Source organism: Pinus tabuliformis, chromosome X (assembly GCF_031772625.1).
Source record: "Pinus tabuliformis cultivar Carrire ecotype Pingquan chromosome X, CPIR1, whole genome shotgun sequence".
Lineage (NCBI taxonomy): Eukaryota > Viridiplantae > Streptophyta > Pinopsida > Pinales > Pinaceae > Pinus > Pinus tabuliformis.
The window spans coordinates 106,245,003-106,270,305 of NC_142308.1; the positions used below are offsets into that span (position 1 = coordinate 106,245,003).

The 25,303-nt window shown below is 38.3% G+C and overlaps 1 protein-coding gene across 1 annotated transcript in view; it reads right to left on the reverse strand.

The window, feature by feature from the left end:
- The window catches only part of GYRA (DNA GYRASE A), a 287,743-nt gene that overhangs the window by 158,219 nt on the left and 104,221 nt on the right, over window positions 1-25,303 (reverse strand). Inside the window, exon 4 of the mRNA XM_089450417.1 lies at window positions 7,815-7,916. Coding sequence (XP_089306543.1) covers window positions 7,815-7,916 — 102 coding nt within the window. The remainder of the gene's footprint in view (window positions 1-7,814; window positions 7,917-25,303) is intronic.

Here is a 25,303-nt window from a genome sequence, read left to right on the forward strand (position 1 = left end):
CCTTTTCCAGCAGCATGTATGGCCTCAAACATAGGCTCATAATATGGTGAACGAGCAGCATTAAAGGGGATATCAGCATCATACCACCATCTAGCTATGTAGTCACAAGCAGTCTCCCTCAATTCTTTCTTCCAATGGTCATCTAAAGTGGGCTGAGCAAGACCTTTACTAACTTCAGGACCATGTGCATCTGATGGAGAGGAGCCTGAGTGAGTGAAAAAACTTTTGATAGTCCCATCACCCTTCATTCTACCCTTTCCCTTATCTTGAACAGAAGCAAAAGAGGGAGGAACATAACGGAAAGGGTTTGATGCATCAGTTTGAGGGATAGAGGAAGAACCCTCAAACTCATAGTGGGGGTTGGCAGCCATCATTCTTTGTATCTCCCTCTTCCTCCCAATTTCAGCCTGTATCTCTTTTTGCCTAGTCTTTTCTGCATTAAATTTTTCAAAGCTTTCCAACAAATTCTTTCTAATCTCCCCAATTTCCTCAGATTTACATGCAGTAATATTGCCTTTAATCCCTGCCAAGTGTTGTTTCAGCCTATTAATCCCCCCAGGACCTGACTTAATTTTCCTATGGCAAAACTTGCAACACATCTCATCATCAACCATTTCAACATATGCCCAAGCAGGATCTTTTGCTCTAGGTGCCATTTTTTGACTAGGAAAACAATCTGAAAATGAAAAAAATAAATAAAAATTGATTCAATGTTCATTTATTTGACTAAAAACACTCTCTAAGCTATCTTGATATGCACCTAAAATTTACTAAGTAAAAACAGATTTATAGAGGTGGAAAAAAATACCTCCAGGCACAAACTGCCTCCTCAAGCTTGCTCCAAAAATCAGCTCCTCAATGCTGCTCCAAATGGCTGCCCAAGAAGCTCCTCACTCCAGCTACAATGCTCCTCCAAGACTCCTCACTGCTGCTCCAAAACAAGCTCAAGAACTGCTCACTAACTCTCAAAGAAGACTCTCACTCAAATGCATAAGACTGCTGTGAGTGAAATGAGAGCATTTGGCTGTCTTAAATAGAGTTTGGGAGGGGGAAATGGACCCCAAAAGCATTAAACAAATCACAATAACCCTTTCAGCTCCACAAACCCTAACTAACTTTATAAAAAATCAGCAAAAAATTGATTTTTTTTTGGTAAATACGCTGCCCAGCCGTCTTGCTTTGACTCGGCCGAGTCAATACGGACCCGGCCGGGTTGACCGAGTCAGCTATGACTCGGCCGGGTCATTGGATGACCCGGCCGAGTCATAGCTGACTCGGTCAGCCGAGCCGGGTCAAGGGCCGGGTCAATAATTTTTGCATTGAAACGGTCAGAAACGGCCGTTTCCGTTTCGGTTCGGCCGTTTCGGAAAACAATGAATCAAAGTTGCATCAAGCTCTCTAAGAATCCAATGCTTCATGACAGGTCGAAACACATAGATATTCAATGTCATTTCATTAGAGGTTGTGTGCATCGTGGAGCGGTCTAGCTACAATATGTTTCAACAGATGAGCAGGTTGGAGATATACTCACAAAAGCTCCATGGAGAGCTAAGTTCATCTATTTCAGAGAATAGATGAGTATGGTGGAAAACCAATTTTAGTAGCAAGGACAGAGTATTTTGGATGATTCTCAGTTGCAGTGGTTACAGTAGCAATAGCAAACAATTGAGAAGGAGTATAGTTGCAGAGCAGATGCAGAGTTGGCAACAGTACAAGATGTACAATGTAGTGTCAGCAGTAGCACAAATGCGGCAACATGGTTCAGTTACAGTCAGTGGCAGATGAATTAGAGTTAGCATAGTAGTTGGTGGACAGTCGCAGGCATCTACAGTTATAAGACATCAGCAGCGTGGTTGGAAGATGTTGTATAGACAAAGTGTTGTAAGAGTCGTGCAGAACTAGTTGGAGAGAACACCATCCTCGCTAAGAGTGAGTGTTAGATTTTGTCGCATCGGATGGTGTCCTAGTCTCGAAACTTTGGCTAAAACACAAGAGTTATACAAAACCCATAAATCGTTTCTCGAAATTCCACATAGAGATGGCTCAATTAAATTAATTGACAGTAATTAAAAAATTCCTAAGTCTGCGTCAGACACATTGGCCTCTATGGTGCTCTGCGCAGCACTTGGCTGCCTCTGCGTGGCCCTGCGTGAGCCTTTGCTGGCTCTGCATCATTCTCCCAGGCTGCTGCGCTGCTCTCTCGGCACAATCTCTACCTTCTTTGTTTCTCTGTACTCAATGCCCCTCAGCTGCTCTCCCAATCACTGATTCTATCTCTCTTAGCAAACCCCGCTCTAGAGAATAGAATGATTGATCATCTGGTGTGCTCTACAAGTGACCCTCAAGCCTCCTCTTATACATTTCCTATTGACATCTCAACGGCCGAGATTAAGTCCCTAATCAACGGCTAAGATTAGATCCGGCTTGATCCATGTCTTTTGGACCGCTCTAACACAAATTCATATTAATACACATTAATATTTTATTTTCCATATGTTTAGACTTAGGGACTCCATTAAAAATATTAATTTTAATATCTCCTTATCTGTTTAGAATCTACCCAAACCCTTTCTGGGTATTGGAGATCTCATGTGCCCCAAACTCTCCATCAAATTTCGTGGCTAAAGCACATCTAATGCTACCCCAAATCAACACTCCCTCTTAGCAAGGACTATGCTCTAGCAATACTCCTCACTGAGTATTACTCTAATCATCCTGCATCGGTACCTGTGCTGATGCTAAGTCATCCTGCCCAACATCCTCTGCACTGCTGCCTCCTGTACTGTTGCTCGTGGTTCTACCACTACTACTGCTGCATTTGTACGACAGCTCCCTCTGCATCCGTGCTGCTACTAGTCCTTTCTCCCAACACTGCATCCGCACTACACCTCCTCTCATCATGTTGCATTGTGTTGCCCACTGTTGCACTGCAACTCAATTACTGAGAAGTAAGTAACTGATCTCCCAACTGACCTCCCTATCGAGCTAGAAACACCCAATGATGTTGAAGCTCCCTCTATCGCTGACAGGTGCTCCCTCTCTCTAACCTCTGCGCTGCTGCAACAACTCCCTACATCTCGAACCGTTGCACACTTCTTTGTGCCTTCCTACACTGGTGCAACACTCTTGTGCCTCTCGCACTGTTGCAGCCTGCTAGCTCTGTGCTGTCTTGGCACTCCTGCACTGTAGCTCTCTCTGTCGCTCTATCTGCATCCGTCTCTACCCACTCAGCCTATCCTGCTACTCCTCATCAGCGCTCTCGTAGCAAGGTCTAATCCAAAATGTTGGGTACCTCAAGGATCTTGCCCCTCATCGCTTGTAGTCCTCTTGACTACAGCTCGATGTCTCCCCACTTCCACTCAAGTGGCGTGTGTGAACTCATGGCACAGTCATCGTCTGTCAAATCTTACTTCTCTGCCCGTGCTGGCGCTGCTTTAGTCTCCAAAGACTCTCCCTTACTATTCTTCCTTGCGCACTTGGTCGCATAATGACCCATCTCCTCACAGTGGAAGCACTTGATCTTGCAGAGATCTTTCTTCTTCCACTTCTCCTGCTTTCCCTCAGATGCTAGGGCCACATCCTCCACCTCCTGCTTGACCTTGATCCCTTTGCTGCTACTACCTGTCTTCGATTGTCGTTTGATCTCTTCCTGGCGAAGAGCTTCCCAAATCTCGTCCCAAGGTGGGAGAGTCCCTCTGCCCAGGATACTCTGGACAAACACATCCCAATCTTCTGAGACAGCATTCAAGGTTGTCCTCACCATAAGTTCTTGATCCGGTGTCGCTCCTATAGCAGTCAACTGGTCTCGGATCTCATTCAGTCCTCCGAGGAAGGTGTCAATCAATTGACCCTTCTTCATCTAATACGACCTCATCTAGTTCTCGAACAGCATTCTTCTCTACACAGAAGTATGCTGGTACAGGTTCTTGAGAGCCTCCCACATCTCAACTATCGTTTCCTTCTCAGCTATATGTGGTACCACATGATCCTTGACCCTGTCAAGGATAATGCACTTGGCCCTCGCCATCACCTCTTCTTACATGTTGTTATCATTGGGGTCGACTGGGATAGCTATAATCTTCAAGGCGAAGTTCTTGACACGATTCTTGTCAAGCACTGATAAGATTCTGGCCTTCCAGACTGTGAAGTTCGATGCTCCGTCTAGTCTATCCTGGTCTCTTACCCCATGTAGTACCATGACGCTCCTCTACTTCCCTCCTGGAAGTTCTCTATTCGACTGCTCTGAGTCTCTACTTCCCGTCTAGAAGTTCTCTTCTAGACTCCCTCAAAGCCCCGATTTCCCTCCTGGAAATCCTTCTGCCGCTTGTCGAGATGCCCCCTACTCTAATCGTCTTGTGCAACTACATTGCTGATCCAGGTTCCTCGGCTAGAAACCCTCGGTAAAAACTCATCTAGCCCTGCTTTGTCAGGTATTGTTCTGACTAGAGTACCTCACCAGCTCCACTCTGCAATATTTTTGCAGCCTTCTAGACTCCAACAACTGCCCCTCTGTGAACTGCCTCACACTAGCTCTACATCACCCCAGATGAGTCTGCGTCAACCCTCTAGCCCTCTGCGCAGCTCCCGGCTTCTTCTGTGTGGCTCTAGCTGGCTCTGTGTCACACTTCTTGGCTTTTACGCTGCTAGAAACAGCTTCTGTCACCTCGGGACAGTTGTTTTTTGATGCTATTGCTCCGCTCGGCTAATGTCTTTTAGTCCTCCTGTGATCTATAATCACGCTTCGATACCATGTTGAAGTTTCTAAGTTTACTTAGTTTACAAACCCTTCGTGCACTTTTTTTTATTTATTCCTACCTACTTGTTATTTTTTCTTAACAAGTTATTTACAAAGTAAATACTAAAATAAACACCAGTGCCTGCTCAACATATTACAAATCAGCAACTAAAAGAAACAAGAACAAACACACAACATGGCACCATTATTTTTGGACCAATGTCCCCGGAAAAACCCAATGCGGGAAAACTGGTGCAGCTATTTGAGGGTTTTATTATTAAGCAATATCAGAGTACAATCTGGGTGCCAAACCTGGCCTACCCAACAAAGAATTTCCTTAGCAGTTATACCTCACAGTTTGAGAGAAATCTCTTGGTTGAAACCCCGGAAAATCCTTCCGACAACTCTTCAGCACAAAACTGCTCCTGCAACCCCAGCGCCTGCCCAATCTGGACTGTGTCAGCCCCTCTCTGTCTCACGTTGGCCCTGCGTCAGCCCAAGAGGTCGTGCATCAGCTTTTGGGGCCTCTGCGTCAAACACGCTGGCCTCTCTAGTGCTCTGCGCAGCACTTGGCTACCTCTGCGTGAGCCTTTGCTAGCTCTGTGTCACTCTCCTTTGTTGTTGCGTTGCTCTCCCAGCACAATCTCTGCATTCTCTGTTTCTTTGTACTCAATGTCCCTCAGTTGCTCTCCTGATCTCTAATTCTATCTCTCTTGACCCCCCGCTCTAGAGAATAGAATGATTGATCATCTAATGTGCTCTTCAAGTGACCCTCAAGCCTCCTCTTATACTTTTCCTGTTGACATCTCAACGGCAGAGATTAAGTCCCTAATTAACGGTTAAGATTAGATCTGGCTTGATCCATATCTTTTGAACCACTCTAACATAGATTCATATTAATACACATTAATATTTTATTTTTCCTAAGTTTAGACTTAGGAACTCCATTAAAAATATTAATTATTTTAATATCTCCTGATTTGTTTAAAATCTGCCCAAACCCTTTCTGGGTAATGGAGATCTCATGTGCCCCAACCTCGCAGCCAAATTTCGTGGCTAGAGCACATCCGGTGCTACCCTAAATCAACACTACGTAGAACAAGTAGACAGCTTGCTTTTCAGAGGCAATCAGGTGTCAGGGTTGTTCGCAGAGAAGGTAAACCCCCTCAATATATGTTTTCTAGTATTTCTCTTAGATAGAATTGCCGGTTTGGTGACATTTTATTGTACTCAGAATTTCTACATAATAATAATAATATAAACCCTCAGTTGCTACAACCAGTTTTCCCGCATTGGGTTTTTCTGGGGACTTCTGTCCAAAAATAAGTGTCATTTTTATGTGTGTGCTAGCATTTCTCAATTTCTAACCCTTTCATTTTCACAGTATTTTATTTGTGAAGATTGCAGTGTGGTTAATTCGTTGTTTTTGTAGCAATAAACTGCATAATTCATTTAACAGTTAGAAGAATTAATTCCAGTTGCTGCGATAAAATATTCGTAAACAAATTCACAGGTTCCACTCTCTTTATCCCCTTGGGGTTAGGCTTCGTAACCAGGGCTGTCAGTTTACCCAATTTACCATCCATGGATCATGGGGAAGGACTCAGAAGGTTTTCTGCTAAGTGTTTTCCTTGGGGAAAAAACAAAAAGATAAATTTGGATAATAAGAATGTAGCTCTGCACATTTTCTACATATAAAATATGAAAAATTCTCACTCAAAAGGGTCTAACTTTATAAAATTTAAGCAGACTTTCTGTAAGCAAAACATATATTCATGGGTGATAGACATTGTCACCCTAAAATCAAACTAGTGATTTTAAGCAGTAAGGCGTTGACGTGTTGTAAACTGTTGAAAGTGTCCAAGCTTATCAGCATCTCCAAGCCTCAAGATTAGTCAAAGACTCAAATGTTAGACACGCATACACAAGGTTATACCTGGCACATGAGCTAAATTTGAATTATTAACAAAGTTGCAGACACATTTTAGCACAGATTCTTGATTGATTACACCACAGCCAATACAAAACTGTCTCAACCATGAGCACTACCTATTGTGATTAAACTGATTTTACATTCAAGTGCCTCAAACTCAAGATTGTTTACCAATTACTAATTGGGACGTCATTGTTTCAAACCCCCAACTACAACTATGTGCCACATGGGGAACCATGTTGGTATGCATAGAGGTTATAGTGGTAATGGTCGGAATCGACCATGTGTCCCGCTAGTACAAGACACCATAATTTCAGATTCCGCCAGTTCACAAAAACAAAACAGAAAAAATAATTTGAAACATTACCTGATGAACTTGCACTATGACACGATATTAGCAAAAGAGACTCTGCACAAATAATAAACCCTCACTTATAAACCCTCTGTATTGTGAAACAACTGGCTTTCCTTTAAATTTTTTAATTACCATAAATTCTAGCTTATACCTCCCAACAGCATGACTGTAGCAAAAGAGAATGTGAACATTTATACTTTTTGTCCTCCTCAAGTTTCATGTCTTGCCTAAGTTGTTTCCATTTTCACATATTGATTTTACCAACATCATTTCATCAAGCTTTATTCATCTAACACGTCAAATTTTGTAAACTTCTTTTATCATTTTCTTATATTTTATAATTCCATAAAATGGGGCCATCAACTAGCATTTAAGGTGTGCCTTGATGCCGCCACATATTACGCAACAGCATTGATCTTTCTCCTCCCATGAATACATAAGATTCTGAAAATAAAACGATTTCAAAAGCCTCTATATGTTTTCAAGCTGTTGCTATCATACTTGCACTTTGAGTCTAGGTTTCATTCCTTGGCTCATCGTACAAAAAGTGTCTTTCTATGAAGCAGGAAAATAAGCACAATTTCAAATATTACAAGGCTGTAATGACATAACATCAGAAGTCTCTGCATCACACAGTTATCAATAGCCAACAAACCACATAATCTATAGCATCAAATACAATCATTCAAACACAATTGCAGTGACCTCAAATTGTACACAAATAAAAACTAGAAACAAGCTCTTAACAAAAAAATCCAATCAAGCTTGACAAACAAAAACAGAGTACCTACTTCCAGTCTGCATTCTGTATATCGCATGGCAGCTGGAGGATCAGCATCAACTGAACCAAAATTTCCATGCCCTCGGATAAGAGGGGATCGCAATGAGAAATCCTGAGATCAAATGAGAATATCAACAACAAATTGTAAAAACATAGATGCAAAATATTTAAAAAATAATAATAAAGTGGTTTTAACAACCAACATGAATCCATTCAAAACATGGCTTGCATTTATCCATACAGTTTACACAATAACAAATATAGAAGATATAAATCATTTATTTAGGGAAAGCATATAATGCAATGTGGAAAAAGTCCAAGTCGGGATTAATTCGGCAAGGGTCCAAAAATTGAAAAACTCGTCAAAGTCGGGAGTTTTTTGAAAAAGTCGGCAAAATTAAAAAACCACAAAATTATTCATTTTTTTTTCAACATCTAGAGTATCCACAACATCAAATAAATGCATTTCCACATAAACATGTAAAGAAAGCTAATATATAATATGTATATGAAGTCTAGTGCTACATCACATATCAAAATAGTGAATCAACAAGTGAATTTTGAGTCCTCTCTGAGTCTCAACTCTCAAGAGTCAAAATATCAACAAAAAGTACAATAAATTATATCATGACTCATCTAAAAGTCATCAAGTAATCAGTCACTGAGATCCTCTTCCCCTTTTAATTTTTGTTTCCGCTAATTGTATTAAGAAATAAGTCATGCATTTATTCAGTAGATTGTAAACTGCTTGGGTACTAAGGTGTCAGGTGGTAGGTCCAATGAAAATTAATAGTGAGTATCACAGTAGATGTGAAAATTAACGCTTGGTGACTCCAAGCTGCTTATTTTCTGAGAAAACAGTAGATTTCAGATTACTAACCTAGCCTTGGCATCTATTATTCAAAAACTCTTGGAGGTAAAATCCACTTCTAATACATAACCTTTCCCCACATTTACAGGGAGTTCACCACTAAAGAAGATTCCCTTTCAAAACGTGCTCTCATTGCAGGAAGGATCTTTGGTGTCACAAGATTTCACAGGTACTTTGTTCCTGTCTGAAAAATGGGTTCTTTTTTGAGGCACTGGTTTTGCTTTTTTTGGGCAGGTTGTTGCTGTTTGATCTTCATGACCTCCTCTTTGTTGTTTCTTCTGGAAGCATTCAACAACTGTAACAATTATTTTGATGGTGTGGGGTTCTTTGTATGGAATACTGTTGTATGCTTGTCCTTTTGGTACTTTTGTAATCTTTTGAAGGGGCAGTGGCTATTAGAGTCTGGATCACTGAAAGCCTGGAGGCTTAGCCAATGTATACTTTGCTTTCTAACTAGAAATATTAAGTATAAAGATTTGTTTTTCCTTGGAAAACAAAAACATATCTTAACCTCAAAACTAATAGATTACAAATGAGACTGCTATGCTCGCAAGAAGTATGACAAACAATACAATGCAATAACTTGAAAATACATGGATGGAAGCTTCAATTTACAGTTTTTTCACCTTTGCGGCCTCTTTATCTGCGGCCTTGGAAGGGAGGCCGACTTTTTGGCTCGACTCCCGATTAAATCGGGAGTATAACGAAAAAATCGCGATTTTTTCCTTTGTGAAAAAGTCACCAAAAAGTCAGGGGATTAAATCGTTTAGTTCAAAAAATCGCGTTTTTAAGATTAAATCGTGATTTTTTGCAGACTTTTTCCACACTTATAATGTGCTTATGAACTTTGCGACAACTCAAACTGCATGCCATGTTGATAATCATAAATTAGACATTTACTGTGGTGCTATGGAAATACAATATCAAACCATTAGGCACTACCACAAAATGAGAAGTCAGAAAAAACATCAATCATTTACAACCAGAAACTATTCTTGTCCAAATCTTTTATATTAAAAGATTGAAAGATGGGAACTGAGTTCCAGAATTATACACATCTTGGTTGCATGCCTCTGAAAAATTGTTCCTCCGAGTTAACAAAACCAAAATGTTTTCCCATTGCGGTGAAATAGACGTTTCACAACACCAATAATGAAGTTAAGGACTAAGAAAAATTCCTCTTTAAGGCATTCCAAATACGTTTTGGCTACAATTTATTGAGCTTTTCAATTCATGGACATTGCATTCCACCACTTAAAAAGACAGCAACTAACAAATAATGTGACAGCAGCATATGAGTGAATACATGAAAAACACTACTCATAGATGCACATGGACTTTTATCAAAACATCAGCATATGGCAAAACCAAAGTGACTAGAAAAGCAGGACAAAGAATAAGTTAGGAATACAAAACCTCCAACCTATGTTACCATGAATGTATGGAAGGGTACCAGTTATAAAAGCAATTTCTGATGCCCAGTTTCTCAATGGGAAATGGAACCCAAAATGCACGATATTTTGTTTCAAAATGACAAGAAATGGACGACCATTTCTCAGGCCATTTTTCACACAAACAAAATTTTGACACACAAAAAACCAAGAGAAGGCATCCAACTTTTGTGAGAAAAGCATGTTTCCTGATCATCTTTCTTGGTTTGCAACAGGGACACATCCCCTATGCTCACCATTTCCACATACTTGGCCACTTCACTGTGAATGCCCGTTGCCATCCCTTGTTTGCCCTGATACATCAACACATCACTGTGCACAACGGTAGAAGAAATGTGACACCATTAGTATTTAGATTTACTTTAACAAGGACAGAGAGTGGAAGCCCCTCCTAGTGCAAAGCTACCTCCCAGCCAATTTGAGCAACAAAACACCAACCACTAGATCCTTCTCTTCACCTTCAAATGTTAGTACTTGGTAGAATATCAAATGACCACCTCCGGGCTCCTCCCCAGATCACACAGCCAAACCTCTTCTTAGCCCAAGGCCTCCCAAGATGAGCTGATCAGGCACTGCAACACTATCTTCACAGTGTTTAATGCAGACAGACATGTTTCTTCTCCCACTTTGTCATGACGCCAATGTACTTATCACCCTCATTGACCATGAGTAGTCATTTGTTGGACATTAATAAAATTATGTCCTCTTCTCTGTTCATATCTTATTGTGTCCCATTGAACTAATATTTTGGTCTCATATGGACATTAATCAAATTATCTTTTCTTATCTTTCACTTTTACCGCAGTGCAGAGCGACCTCACCTTGACTTCTCTTCTCTATATGTCCCAAGCAAGAAATTTTATCCGTTTTACATACAACACATTAGTTTAAGTCCATCAAGCAGTTTGAAGTTGGATTTTCAAGAACAACAGGCTTTCTAAGGCACAAAAATGTGGACCAATGAGATTTTCTACCATATTCAAGACCATTTAAAGTCCAGCATCTTAGAAAACTAGAAAGGCAAAAAGATTTTCTTATGTTAATAATTATTTGTGTTATTCTTGTAGTCTTATTAACTTTCTTTATGTTCTTCTTTTATATTCTTTTCATCAAACAATCATCAAATCAAAACATGAAGATCAACAACACCAGATGTAGGCACTCAGCCAAGGCTAAAACCGCTCTCTAGGGAAAACCTAGTCAAACTCTTCCACTAATCAAATTGAGATAGACCAAAACCTTAGACCCGATTAAAATACCTTCCTCCTCCACCAAGTCGGCCCTCCAATATGATTTAGAAAACTTCAATAGTCTCCTATTGTCCAGCAGCTACAGCCCAACAACAATCCAGAACTTCGGCCACCATCTTCCAGAATTTCAACCCTACTGCAGATTATAAAGTTCAACCTCCCCAGCAGCTTTCGAATTTCACACGTGTGAGAGTAGAGAGAGAAAATTCAACTTATTTTGCTTGACATAGACTTTATTTTTCTTCGCTAGGGTTTTCTTCCTCTTCCTTGAATTCCGCACCATTTTTCTTCACCTGCACTTGCAGATCAAATTTCTTGTGTGTATTCTACAAATGAAGTCGAGCTGCTGACTTTATATAGTAGATTATGCCTCTTAATTAGGGAAACTTGTCCAGGTTGAGGCTGACTTGGTGGAGGAGACCTAAAACACCTAAATTACAGTAAAACTAAGTTGCAGGAAACTTTGCCCAGGGATCCATTTCTGGTCGGAAACGAGGAAACTCGTACCGTACAGCCTAGAAACTCGTTTCTGGTTGTATTGGCTCGTTTCACGCTGTGGAAACCTGGCCAGTATGGCCAAAAACGAGTTTCCAGCCGTACGGCGGAGTTTCCAGTTAACACTTGAAGTTTTCTTTTATTATTTTTTAATTTTTTTGCTTCTAATTTTCTATTGGGTGACTAAAATACCTTCTGGATGCTTCTAGATGCCTGTCTCAAGTTATAAAAAAAAAATGAATTTTTTTGAGTGGGGCAACCTAATGTTGACAGTTGAAGCCTATGGCCCTAGTGTTGATATGCAGTCCATGGTAATGTTAAATTCTTAAAGTAAAAGTGGCATCCTCCTTTATCTTTCATGAAAGATAAAGGAGAATGTCACTTTTACTTAAATTTTTAACACTGCCATAAAATGACTCAAGATGTTTCGGAGTGGTTTCGCCCTCATTGGATTTCATATGGAGAAAGTAGAACTTTAGATCCCACTCAAAATCCAGCAGACTTATCTGTTTTTCAAGATTTCAGGATTGGGGGGATTGCAATGTTTCCATTGGATTTTGTCATGTACTAGGTTTTGGAACTTGTATTTAATCAAGAGAACCAAGCCCTCTATGCAGGGGAGACTCCCAATAATCAAGAGCACCTAGGGTACTAGGATATGGAACTTGTATTTAATCAAGCACGAGACAAGAAATTAGAAATTTCTCGTGGCTGATTTTGGATATTGCTATTTTCATTACATGATCATTAATCAGTAAATGTGATGTAAATTTAGAGACTTATAGTTTTATGGATTGACCATTGACAATTTAATCATAATGTAATAAATTAGAATGTATCATGTATGCTTTATGATTGCACATATTTCTTAAATGTCCTAATATATATATATATATATATATATATATATACTTTATGATTGCACATATTTCTTAAATGTCCTAATATATATATATAGCGTTTCCCCGTTTCCAAAATATTGGGGGGGCTACGTTTCGTACCCATTCCTGTTTCGGAAACTCATACTCGTTTCCTCATATTGTGCAACATAGTATTAAAATAAATTTCTTCTTTGATAGATAAAGCCCAAGAAGAGTCTTTTACATATTGACAGGGACAAGGACTCTTGACATAAGCCCTATAAGCCTACAATGGAAGCTTTGTCTTAAAAATCATTGACCCAAGCATGAAACCCATGCTTTAATAAGTCAATTTCTTTTATAATAAAATTTATTTTTCTTTCTTTCGATAAATACATTACATCATGACTCAAATATAATTATGAAGACCGACACTAGTTACATTTTTCAACACAGCAAGCATTACTTCAGTCAAAACAAGGATTAGCAACTATCTTTTGTCATTTCCTCACTTTGAAAAGATAGACCTGTCAGATTCAAGATAGGGGAGGCTGTCTTTCACATTCCAATAAACGATGTTGCCTATACTTTCCCACAGCAAACAGACGCAGAAGACAAAGCAGAGATTGATTGACCGTCACCAGTAGCATGAGCATAGTTCCATTACCATTTTACTGAATTTTTTCTCCTGACAGATTTGACTTTTTACATTTAAATAATGGTCATCACTACATCCATGCGTTCCTCAAACTTGATAGAACATTTTTTTCATCCTTCTTCTTAGGTAAAAATCAAGGGGTGAAAGCAGTGAGATTAAAAAAAAACATGAAAAGAAAAGCTACACACTAGTGACAGTTATACGAACTTCAACCTTGGTTCATCTAATCAAATCAAACAAAGAAGACTCATGCAGGACAGATGCATTTGTGAAACACAACCTGGAAGATTTTTTGCGAAAATTACAGAATATATGTGCCATTAAGGCGTTTTGCAGCACTGGGTATTGAAGCCTGCAGTGCTTAATTCCTTAGCTGCAAAAAAACTGAAATTTCAGATTTGGGATTTCCTACAGTCAGTAGTCTAATTAGGGACTTTTTCTCTTATTTTCACAGCTCTCTTTGCCCTTTTAGTTATCATGACATAAATCTCTAGAAACACTACTTCACCATTACAAAGTAGATCTGACATAATCCAAAGGCAGTTGATGTCAAAATAGTTTTTTGCATACCACAACAGCCATTAAAACTATGTCTGGAATAATCCACTGTACTCATGTCTATATATATATATATATACACACACACAACACTTTTATTCTGCAAATAGATTTATACAACTATGCAATTTTGTATGTAACCTCATAGTCTTGGAAAAAGGCTTCAGTAATTAATCCTCTTTTGTTTTGTGTAGGGCCATTGTTCTCTCTCTCTCTCTCTCTCTCTATATATATATATATATAGCAAGAGAGAAAGTGCAAAGGCCCTATACATAACAAAAGATAAAAGAAAATTAATAACTGAAGCCTTTTAAATAGGTAGTGTTGTCAACCCGAAACAACAGTTTTATCCTGAAAAATACCCCTGTGCAATTTTGTATGTAACCTCTTAGTCTTGGAAGAAGACTTCAATTATTGATCCTCCTTTATTTTGTACATGGCCATTCATGTTACATAAGGTCTCAAATATATTAGGAAGGTGTTTAGAAACAAGTGCCGCATAAAGGTAACATGGGCCACAAGTTAGCACGGCAGTAACAAGTTTTATAAATAGTAGTTTAACCCCCTCTTCTAGTCAATCCTAACTATCATTCAATCAAATGATATTTACACTTTTGAGTACAATTTGAAGAACTTAACATCCACTAATAAGATGAGCAGGAGCAACCAATTTTTAAGTGTGTATGTGCCCCAACTTGTTTGTTCTCTGTATTTTTGTTTCGACACGAACCTTATTCCAATCACATTTCGTATTGTAAATTCACTTCATATATGTGTTTGCAATAGTAGTGTTGTAATTCATGTTCAAGCAGATTGCATGACATCGAAACTACTGTTTGAACAAGGCAGAAGAAAGCCTCCATGTCCTGTACCACACAACTTTCTACAGCAAAGGAGGACAAAGATGTTCCGTATCTGATTAGAAACTAAACTCACAGACACTTCAAATGAGTGGTTTTGAAGCTATATCCAAGGGTATACCACCACCACAATTTTCCCTCCACAGCAGCCCAAAAACAATGGTCTTCCACATTGTGGTTTTGCCCATGGTTTTGTAGATATGAGCAAATGAACTAGGGTTATATTCTAATCCAAGATTTATGGATTGGGGGTTTATAAATACCTCGGCATGGATATAATGTATTTAACATTGAAAGGAATATAATGAAAAACCATTCTGGTTTTCCTGGTTTTGTGTTCCAGGAGAAAAATCTGTGGTTATTTATTAATTTTTGTGATTACCTTTGTATCTTTTCTGTTTTTAGGAATTTGTCTGCAAGTAATACATGTAGAGAGTTAAAACCAACAAATTACAGACTTGTTTTTGTTTACAAAAAATTAAAAAATTAAAAATTGAAAAATAAAAATTAGAAATTGAAAAAAAATACATATAATATATATATATATATATATATATATATATATATATATTGTGCACCCTATACAACCCAAATCACACATTTTTACATCTATCGCATACAATGAGATCAAACATTTATGTTTTTACCTTTTGGCAATGTAGCATGTTAAAATTGGAAACTAGGGCCAAATTCCACCTTGGGACAGCGCTTTTGATGGAGCTGATGATTGCATTAGATTCCTCTTTTCAAGAGGACCAAAATTGATATAAAGATCATCTCATTTGGACAAGCAGAAGTATGATTTTGAATTTATGCCCACTCATGTACAATTTGTTCAGCTTGGCCACATCATCATGTAGGCTCACGAAGCCCAATAGACATGACTCTTCACCCTCATCGACTTGTATAGATACAAGTGTCCCTCCACCACATTTGGCATCTTCATAGCTCACACATTCTCTCTCCTTCTCTCATTGGTTCATACTACATTGGGCATTCTTCTCTTTCATATGTGTGGATCAAGAAGGACAAATTTCAGAAGCTGAATTACAGGGCCGAAATTACAGAGTTAACTACAGTTTGACCAGCGTCAACCAACACCTACTGGGCATCATTTGACTTCGATCTTTTGGGGATATTTCTGTCTCAGCAAGCCGCAACTTTTGGCACAGAAGCTGAGGTTTCCGGAGCACTTCAAACGTAGACCAAATTGCAGGTTGACCATAGAAAATTACAGCAGTTTTCTCTCTCCTTTGACCAAGTTTGACTGGAATGTTTTGGGCTGACTTTGACCTTCTGATCAGGCCGAGTTTGACTGGGGAAGACTGAGCTGTTTTGAAGTCATACTAATGCTTCTTTGACCAGTGTTGACTTTCCTGCTAGGGCTGTTGACTGCTGCAGAAAATCACAAATTTTGACAGGGCTGTTTTGACTTGAATTTGGCAAGTCAAATTTGACAATTATACTCTCTCTCTGCTGAACATTTTGATATAAGAATAAGAAGAATTGATCAAAGGGTTTTCAAAACATTGGGGTTTTTCCCTGGCATCTGCGAAATCTGGTGTCCTCTTGTCTTGGCTTGTCTTCTGCATTTTGTTTCATGTTCTATCTGTTTTTGCTGTCAATGTGATTATTGTGATTGCTATTGGAAACTGCAAATTATTATTGGGCTGCTAATGAACATTGAAGTAACTTGTGCTAAGCATAGAACATACCATTGTTAACTAAAATTAGCATAGCCCAAAGTGTTCCACTTTGTTTTCACATCATACATAACACACTTTTCTGAAATGTATCCAAACCTAGAAACATGTACGGAATCTCCTGCAATAGAAGTTTATAGTCACTTTTTAGTTAGAATTACAGCTCAACAGACATATATACATAACTTCACACTTGTCACTATAATCTCACTCTAAATCATAATATCCAAAGGTATATAATTGTTCTATCTACAATACATACAATTGAGAGGAAACGAATGATACAAATTTGGAATGGAGATGTCGCAAGACAACGGTGGTGAAACAAAAAGCCGCTATAAAATAGCAACCCAGCCAAGAAATTTTTAGCCTCATAACCCTAAAGTTTATTTAGTTGCTTAGTTAGCTTTCCAAGAATAATAAAGTTATTTTAGAATGTATTTTTCCAGGGTAATAAAGTTAATTCTAAAAGTGTTGTATTCTCAATAAGATAGATACCACTTTCCACATCCTTGTCATAGTTATTATCATTGAGTTGTTGATCCAAGACACAAGGCATAGTGAGATAAAGCTAGAGATTATATATATATATATATATATATATATATGCTCTGCCACTCACCACTTCTGTAATGTTTTTTTTATAATTAATAAAATTACAAGTCAGATAACACTTCTACCAAATTTATCATCATATTGAAGTCATGCTAAAGTCGGTTTGGTTTAAGGAAAATATCATGGTGAGGAGAAGGCCATGATGGATTAATGGAAAGGATGATTCCAATGCTTAACCCAAGGCTGCTTGGAAGTCGGAGCGGGAGTGACAATTTTCAGTAGCTTCGGGGTAGGAAGCATTTTTGGAAGCATTTTTTATATAATATATATATTTATATATTTTGATGCATATATGTCAGCAAAAACATCTATACCAATGAATTAGTTATAAAAATCATAAAAACATGGATTAAACCGTATAACATCAATCATCTAGTAGTTATAATCTTCATCAACCACAGGTCCACAAGTTACAACATCTTGATTATCATCAAACCTAAAGTTTCAAAGTTTCAAAATTCAATATATAACATTTGTCATCACTAAAGTTGCACTTATAACCATTATCAAACTATAACAATGAATATCAAACATGAAATGAAATGTTTCACAAAGCATCATATTCATAATTCATCACCAATGAGTTATAATTGCAAACTTCAAAGTTAAATTCTTACATATTGTTTCCAAAAAATACCATAATGAATAGGAAAGAGTCAAAAGTTATGAAAAGTACTAGAAACTAGAAAAGACAAGTAAATCTATTATCTACTAAAAACTTTCTTGCCATGAAAAGCTTATAATCCTTTTCCATTCCTCTATGAACAAGGGGAGTCTCCTCCCTTATAGTCTAAAGACCACGTCCAAAACCAGAAGGCACATGACCTCCACGCAATGTTGCAGATGGAGGTGACAGCGAAGTTGCTGCAACTTGAGCACTATTGGTAGATAGGGGTGGCATTGTTGTTGATGTTGTTGTTCTCGCTTCATCCTCATCGTCCAAAAGCTCTACTTCCAATTGTTCTAAAGGTAAGGCTCCATCCTCCAAATTATCCACCTCTAGGTTGTCGTCCCAAGTCATATATGCCCTATCAAATCGAGCTCGTTCACAATAATGAGTCAACAATCTCAACTTGTAGTGTACATAAATCAAGCTTTCTGCCCGGTTTCATTGAGGCAGTTTATTTTGACTTTGTGGATGAAGCTATAGGCGATCCAACACCTCTCTGTAGAAGAAGCATTAACCACCTGCGAAAGCACTTTAACTGCCAATTTCACCAAATGTAACACGGAGCCATACATGTTCCACCATTCAACAAGATCCAATCCATCTCTATCATCGATTGCATCCGAAAGAACTAGGCATTCTAGTTTGACTGAAGCATTTGCTTAATTTCGCATGCAATCTAGCACACTCCTCCCTGTCAGGGACCAGCTTGTATAATGCAAGCATGAACCCATTTTGTACCTTTGGATTTGTATGGGGTTTTCTCCTAACCCCACCCCCAGGTGCAGGTTTGGCCAACCAATAGGGAGAGTAGTATTTTGGCCTAAGAACATATGCCAAGGCATGCGTGGAACATTAAGATTATCCCACCTTTTGACCACATGTTTGTGAATATGATCATACAAGATGGCATCTTTCAGCAGAACAATATCTTTGATTTGCCCTAACATGCTATCCATTTGCTCATACAACTCCCCAATCACAGGCGCATTTACATTTACAAAATGAATCAAGTAATAAATGGGCTTGGTGAACTACAAAATATACTTCACACTTCCCAAACATTGACCATCAAGAACAGTGTCCTCCACCTCTTGAAAATCTTCTCTGTCAGATGCAGTTGCAGCCCTATCTAATGCTTGTCGCGATTCACTTGATACCATGTTAGTCAATGCCTCTCTTACCTTCAACAAGCACCTAGAGGCGAGGTAATAGCCAACAAATCTAGTCTTTCCAATCTTCAATAACTCCAACCTTGAGTGACTACGAAAAAGGCCATGGGCATTGCTATGATTTGTAATAAACCTTATCATGTAATTTCCTTTATTGTACAATGAACCAATCTATTCGTATTCAGGGTCTTTTATCTTAATAATGTCATGCATCAAAAGGTTGATCATGTCAACAAAACACCTAGAGCAAAATATGTTGGGGTATATATCCTCATTGATTGCTCCCACTGCCCTACAATTAGAAACATTATTAGTAATGACTTGGATGATATTGTATGGCCCAATACTTTCAATTGTTTGAATTAATGGATCTGTAATGTTGATGTCCATCGTGAACCTATCTAAGTAGTCATGAGATGAAAGGAAGACTACACCAGTAGCAAACAAACCAAGAACACTTATCAATGGTCTGCCTTATACATTTTTCCAACCATCAGATACCATGTATACTCCATACTCATTCCAAGCACTTGTGAATTTACCTAGAGCATTTTTTATTTTCGCTTTTTCCCAATCAAGTCCCACAGTTCTAGCTTTGTCATACCCAAGGCTCTTATATCCTTTCGGGGCATCATTGATGGCAACAACCATTTCATGCCAATAATGTGAGCAAAGAACATTGAATGGTATGCCACATGCAAAGAGACACCAACAAATTTTTGCATCCATGTCATCCCTACAACCTTGATCAAGGAGTTATAATATTGTTCTATGCCTTAAAGGGCTATCTATGCATGTGGTCGTGAATCCACTACCATGGGTGGATGTTGATTGAGTTCTTGCTCTATGTGTGCTAGTGTTGTCATGTTCACACTTTTATTTTTTTATTTGTATTGCGCTTCCTCCTCTTTCTTGATATATTTGGCTTTCTCTTGTTTTGGCACATTTGCACATGTTTTGATTAATATTTTCTTATTTCCATCTCATGGCGTTTTCCCACATAGATGGTTTCTAGCATGAGTATATGACCATGTGTAAGCAGATTTGCAATGGGCGCACATAAATTTAGTGGTTCCACTCTCCCCCCCGTCCCCCCTTTCCCTCCTCCAAGCCTTGTAACATATTTCCACAAGGGTGTTTAGTCTACCATGGCTTTCTTTCCATCATCATCTTCACTCTAATTATCCTCCTCCTCCTCTTCCTCTTGGTGGTACTCCTCTTCTCCAAGGTGTTAAAATTTGGATACCAGAGGACAAGTGGTTCCCTAAGGCTTTGATCTTTGGCCTAGGGAAAAGTGTCCAAATTTATTTGTACTTTTCTCCTAAAGTGACTTCATAAGTGGTAAAGTAAGTTTAATTTAAAAATTTATTTGTACTTTTCTCCTAAAGTGACTTCATAAGTGGTAAAGTAAGTTTAATTTAAAAGTGACTTTATAAGTGGTAAAGATTCATTCTAATTTAAAAGTGACTTTATAAATGGTAAAGTTACATTCTAATTTAAAGGTGACTTTATTGAAGTCAATAAAGAATTAGAAAGTGAAAAACTGACTCTGGAAATAAAAGGCTAAGTGGGTATTTTTTTAGGTGGGTGAGTTAAAAAATAGAAAGTGAAAATTAAATGCACATTTATTCTCATCCCTAGATCTAAATGAATCTCAACCATTAGATCTTAGCGTAACCCAAGGGGTCATTTAGAGAGTAAAAGGAGAAGAGAAGAGGAAAAGATCATTCATTCTTTCATGAGCATTTGAGAGAAAGAGAAGAAAAAGCAAGGAGAAAAATTCTGCGCAATGTGGAAGTGAAGGAGAGCAGCAAGAAGACATTTCAGCAAACCTGGGCAGCAGAATTTATTGGCACGCATCCCAAGGCAAAGTCGTACAGCAGGAGAGAGGCACAGATATTGAGTAAGAGGGACATCAGAGAAATCGAGGAAGAGGGACAGTAGAAAGGGCACGAATTTCGAGGCAAATTTGGACACGAATTTTGAGGCAATCATACTACTAAAATCCATACAATCCGTACAAGAAGTTTTGGGAACGTTTTTCGAGGCAAGTTGTTCATCATTTAATGTTGTTTTATTGCTGGAAAAATTTTTGTTTTGGTTGTTTGCTGATTGGCACGATTTTCAAGGTGGAGTTCAAGCACGGAAATCGAGATAAGTTGTAATTTGTGATCGCTGGAATTTTTACTGTGTATTTCAGTTTCTCTATAAAAGCATTTTCATAAATAAAGAAGAGCTTTCAAACTGGTTTTCCCCAAGAGTTGTAGGGGGCTTTTCGAAGGTAACATTGACCAAAAATCATTGTGTTATTTTCTGTGTGGCTGTCAAAATTTTGCTGTGTTTTATTTCTACAATTTCAGCAGTTGTGAAATTTCTATATTTGTGTTTTCAAAAAATTATTGTCATTTCCATATTTTAGAATTTTTATCATGCTTGGATTTAAAAGTAAATGCATGGAGTGATAAGGAAAATTGATAACTAGAGTGCAGGTTGAAATTTCTTCATAGGGTAAGGAAAACTGATAACTGGAGTGCGGTTTGAAATTTCTTCATAGGGTATCTTAATCCACCACTACCCACTTCTTCTTCATCTTCAGCAATTCTTCTTCTTTTGTTTCCCAACACCACCATCATCGGGAAAAATGGAACTAACAAGATAAGACTAAGCCATATACCCATAATGTTTGTTCAAGCTTGAGATTATTGGTCGCAATAACATGAGTGAGGAATGGGAAAGGGTAGGAGAAGAGAACATCTAGATTCTTGAATCATTAAACATACAAAAAACACAAATCTTACATGGAAAAGAAAAAGAATAGGATTAGACCATACCTCTTTGGCTCTCCAATGGTGGTAGCAGCCTTCAATTTCCTAAGCTCTCACAAATGGCAATCGCCAATCTTCCTTACAAGCTCCCACAATGTCCTTTCAATCACCCACAAGCTCCTCAAAGCTCAAACCTCTCAATCTCTCCCACTCATAAAATGATAAAAAGTGGGAGGGGACAAGGCCATTTCTTCTCTTCGACCCCTCACATTTTCGTCCAACAAAAAAATTCACTTTCTTGGCCACGAGCGAGCATCAAAGGGCAACAATGATTTCTTTGGGCAAGAGCAATCAGAGAGTCTTCGCTTTCGTATCACTCCCGGAGGAACCAGGGAGCCAAAAAAAAAAAAATTGGGGGCATGTTCTCTGAGCACTTTCGTTCAGAGTGCGCTTTGGGAGTGGGTATGAAGTTGGGGAACTCCCCAACATCCATCGCTCAAGCCTTGTTCCTTCATCAAACAAATGAATGACTTTTGAGTACGTACTTGTTGAGAAATATAGGGCAGCATAGTTAGGACTTCTTATTAAATTGATTTTCTTTCACTTGACAATTTCTTGAGATTAGTTCTTATTCCTTCGTCATTGTTATTATATGTTTATCATCAAGGCAATTGCCAAAACTTCAAAGAATACATGAGAACAAAAGATGTAGGCACTCAGCAAGGGCAAAACCCCTAAGGAACAGAAAACCCAGTCAAACTTTCCTTAGTAGAATCAAAATCAAATTGAGACCATCCTAGACCTCTCCATCCATCAAATTAATCTTTCAGTTGGAGTAGTCTTCTTCCAAAACAGTTCTACAAGAGCAAGGGTTTCAATCGTTTTTGTCATCTCTTATTTTCGGCTCCTACAATCATAAAAGCTTTGGTTCCTACAATCATAGAAATTTTGGCCCTACCATACCATTATTCCTCTTCATAAGTATTAATTTTTTTTCTTTTACAAACTTCTTACTTCAATAGAGTTGCAGATCGAATGGTGTCCTCTTCAAGGTGGAATGCTTCTTTATATTTAGTCTTCATGAGGCAGACTAGACAGCTGCTTGAGATCAACTTCTTCTGTTTAGTGTCGACTTCTTGTGATTGAGGCTGACTTGAAGGTGGAGGGGTTAACATAACTAAAATAAATATATTTCTTTAATGCAATGAACCCAAGAAGGGTCTTATACATCATGACATTTATTTTTGACATAAGACACACAAATGCTAAAGCACACAATGGGTGCTTTTGATCTATTGACCATTGACCCAAGCATGAAACCCATGCTTTAATAAGTCAATAAAAAATTCTTTTATAAATAGATTATCTTTTTCATAACTCAAATACAAATATGAAGACTGACACTAGTTACATTCCTCAACAGTACTTTGTTTCAAAGAAATTACTTGCAATTCTAGAAAATTTATTTAAATTTGCAATTTTTTTGAAAACAAAATCAATGTTTCCTGCAACAACTTTTGTAGATCTGAAAAAGAATTGTGTAGATCGCAAGCCTTTTTTTAAGAAAATAAAGAGAAGAAAAGGATTTATATTGTAAACAAATTGTATAGGTATTATAACTTTTGCCCGGCCCATTATTTCTTCAACTCGAACATTACCATAGACCTCAGCATTGTCGAAGAAATTGACCCCATAATCCCTATAGCATTACAGCAAGCCTTTGGCTTGACATTGAGTTGATTGCCAAAACTGGCCTAGGCACCATATGAGAGTTGACTAACCCTTCATCCTTGTTCCCCATAGTTTCTTGTAATGCATCAAACTCTTAATTTCCATTTCCACTTAGTCTCATTTGCTCTATACTAGACACTTCAATTCTATGAGTATAAAATGGCCTTGATTTGTCCTCAATACCAACAAAGGAAGCACGATATGTCAACAACTTATCATGAGTAGTGTCTTTCCCAAACAAACGCACCTACCCTCTTGCACGTAAATTGTCGTAGAATCAGCATGCAACGTAAATGTCAACAAACATAGAGTAGGGCTATGTAAAAATATCTTTGTATCAAAAATAGCTCTACATAGTGAAAAACTTGAATCGACCAAAGAAATGGAATAAATAACCTCACAAGGAGTAATAAAACTAATAAGACATACGCTCCATGTTTTCAAATATGGGGTATAACTATTTACAATAAAAATTAAATCACATTGAAGTACTTTTTAAGCCCAGGAGACGGCTAGGTAATTTTTGCCTCTACCCGAGAAATATCGTTGGGGGATATTAGAGTTGTTGCCTCTAAATCCACAGAACCGAGAAAACTCTCAAGATTTGCGAGTGTTTTGTAATAGTGGTTCAAAATTTTCATCAGACCTTTAATTCATTGTCATGATTAACTGAGAATACACTATAACTATTGGGATATTTAAAATGATGGTTCTAACAGTAACCATTATTATCAATACAAGAAAAGCCTTGGTATCTAGGCGATTGGTTCCATCATGTTAGGTCCCTATACTACTAGTGTAACCCCTTATTGTTATTAGTACGACCCCCTTATTATATTGTTGTGCCCATGTAGTCCCCATATTGTTATTATTGTGCCCCATAGAAGCCCACTATTGTTATTATTGTGCCCTTACATTATTATTGTTATGTCGGCTCTGATTATATTATGACCCCTTAGCCTCCTATATATAGAAAAGAGGTCTTGTCATTTGTATCATCCAAGAATTGTTCATTTGTGTAATGTAAAGGGGGTTGCCCCCTCGAAGAGGCTGAATTCTAAGGCGTTGATCTATCTTTTCTATCTTTTTGTGAGCGGGTTTCATAACACATCACCATTCTAATGCTATCATTGTTGCTCATTCAAAGCTTTATGTCTGTAACCAAACAAAACACTATAATTGATTTGAATGCAAAAGCAGCTCACAGATGCATTGCAAGCTAAGAAACTGGATTCGTCCTCCCCCCCCTCGTGTCCCGAATCCAACGAATCGGACACGATTCTCTAGGACACGTGTCTGATTCTCGTGTCCAGTGTGTCCTAGAACGTGGGATTCCTGTGTCCAACGTGTCCTAGGATGTGGGATTCTCGTGCCTTGAAGTGTGTCCCAGCATGTCCTAGAGTATGTCCCACCGTGTCCTGAAGTGCACCCATCTATCATTGTTGAAGATTGTAGATACACAATTTGCCTCTTCATTTATCATGTTGAAGAGGTTGAGGGAGGTCAAGACCGCTCTTGGGGCCATGGTTATTTCAGATTTTGGTCTTTTTGGAGAAAGACAGATCAAGCAACCGCAAAAAGAGTCAAGGACATAGTGTTAGATGATGATTGGTGGGAGAGTGTAGATCTCACTATTAAGGTCATGGACTATATCATTGCTTTGCTACGATTTGCAGATACAGACCAACCCATCCTAGATGAGGTTTATGAGGGATGGTATTCCATGATTGAGTCCATGAGGACCATTATTTTATAGAGCGAGTGCCCTAAGTATTTCACCACCATACAAGATATTCTTGTCAGTAAATGGGACAACAATTGCACAACTTTGCATTGTTTGGCT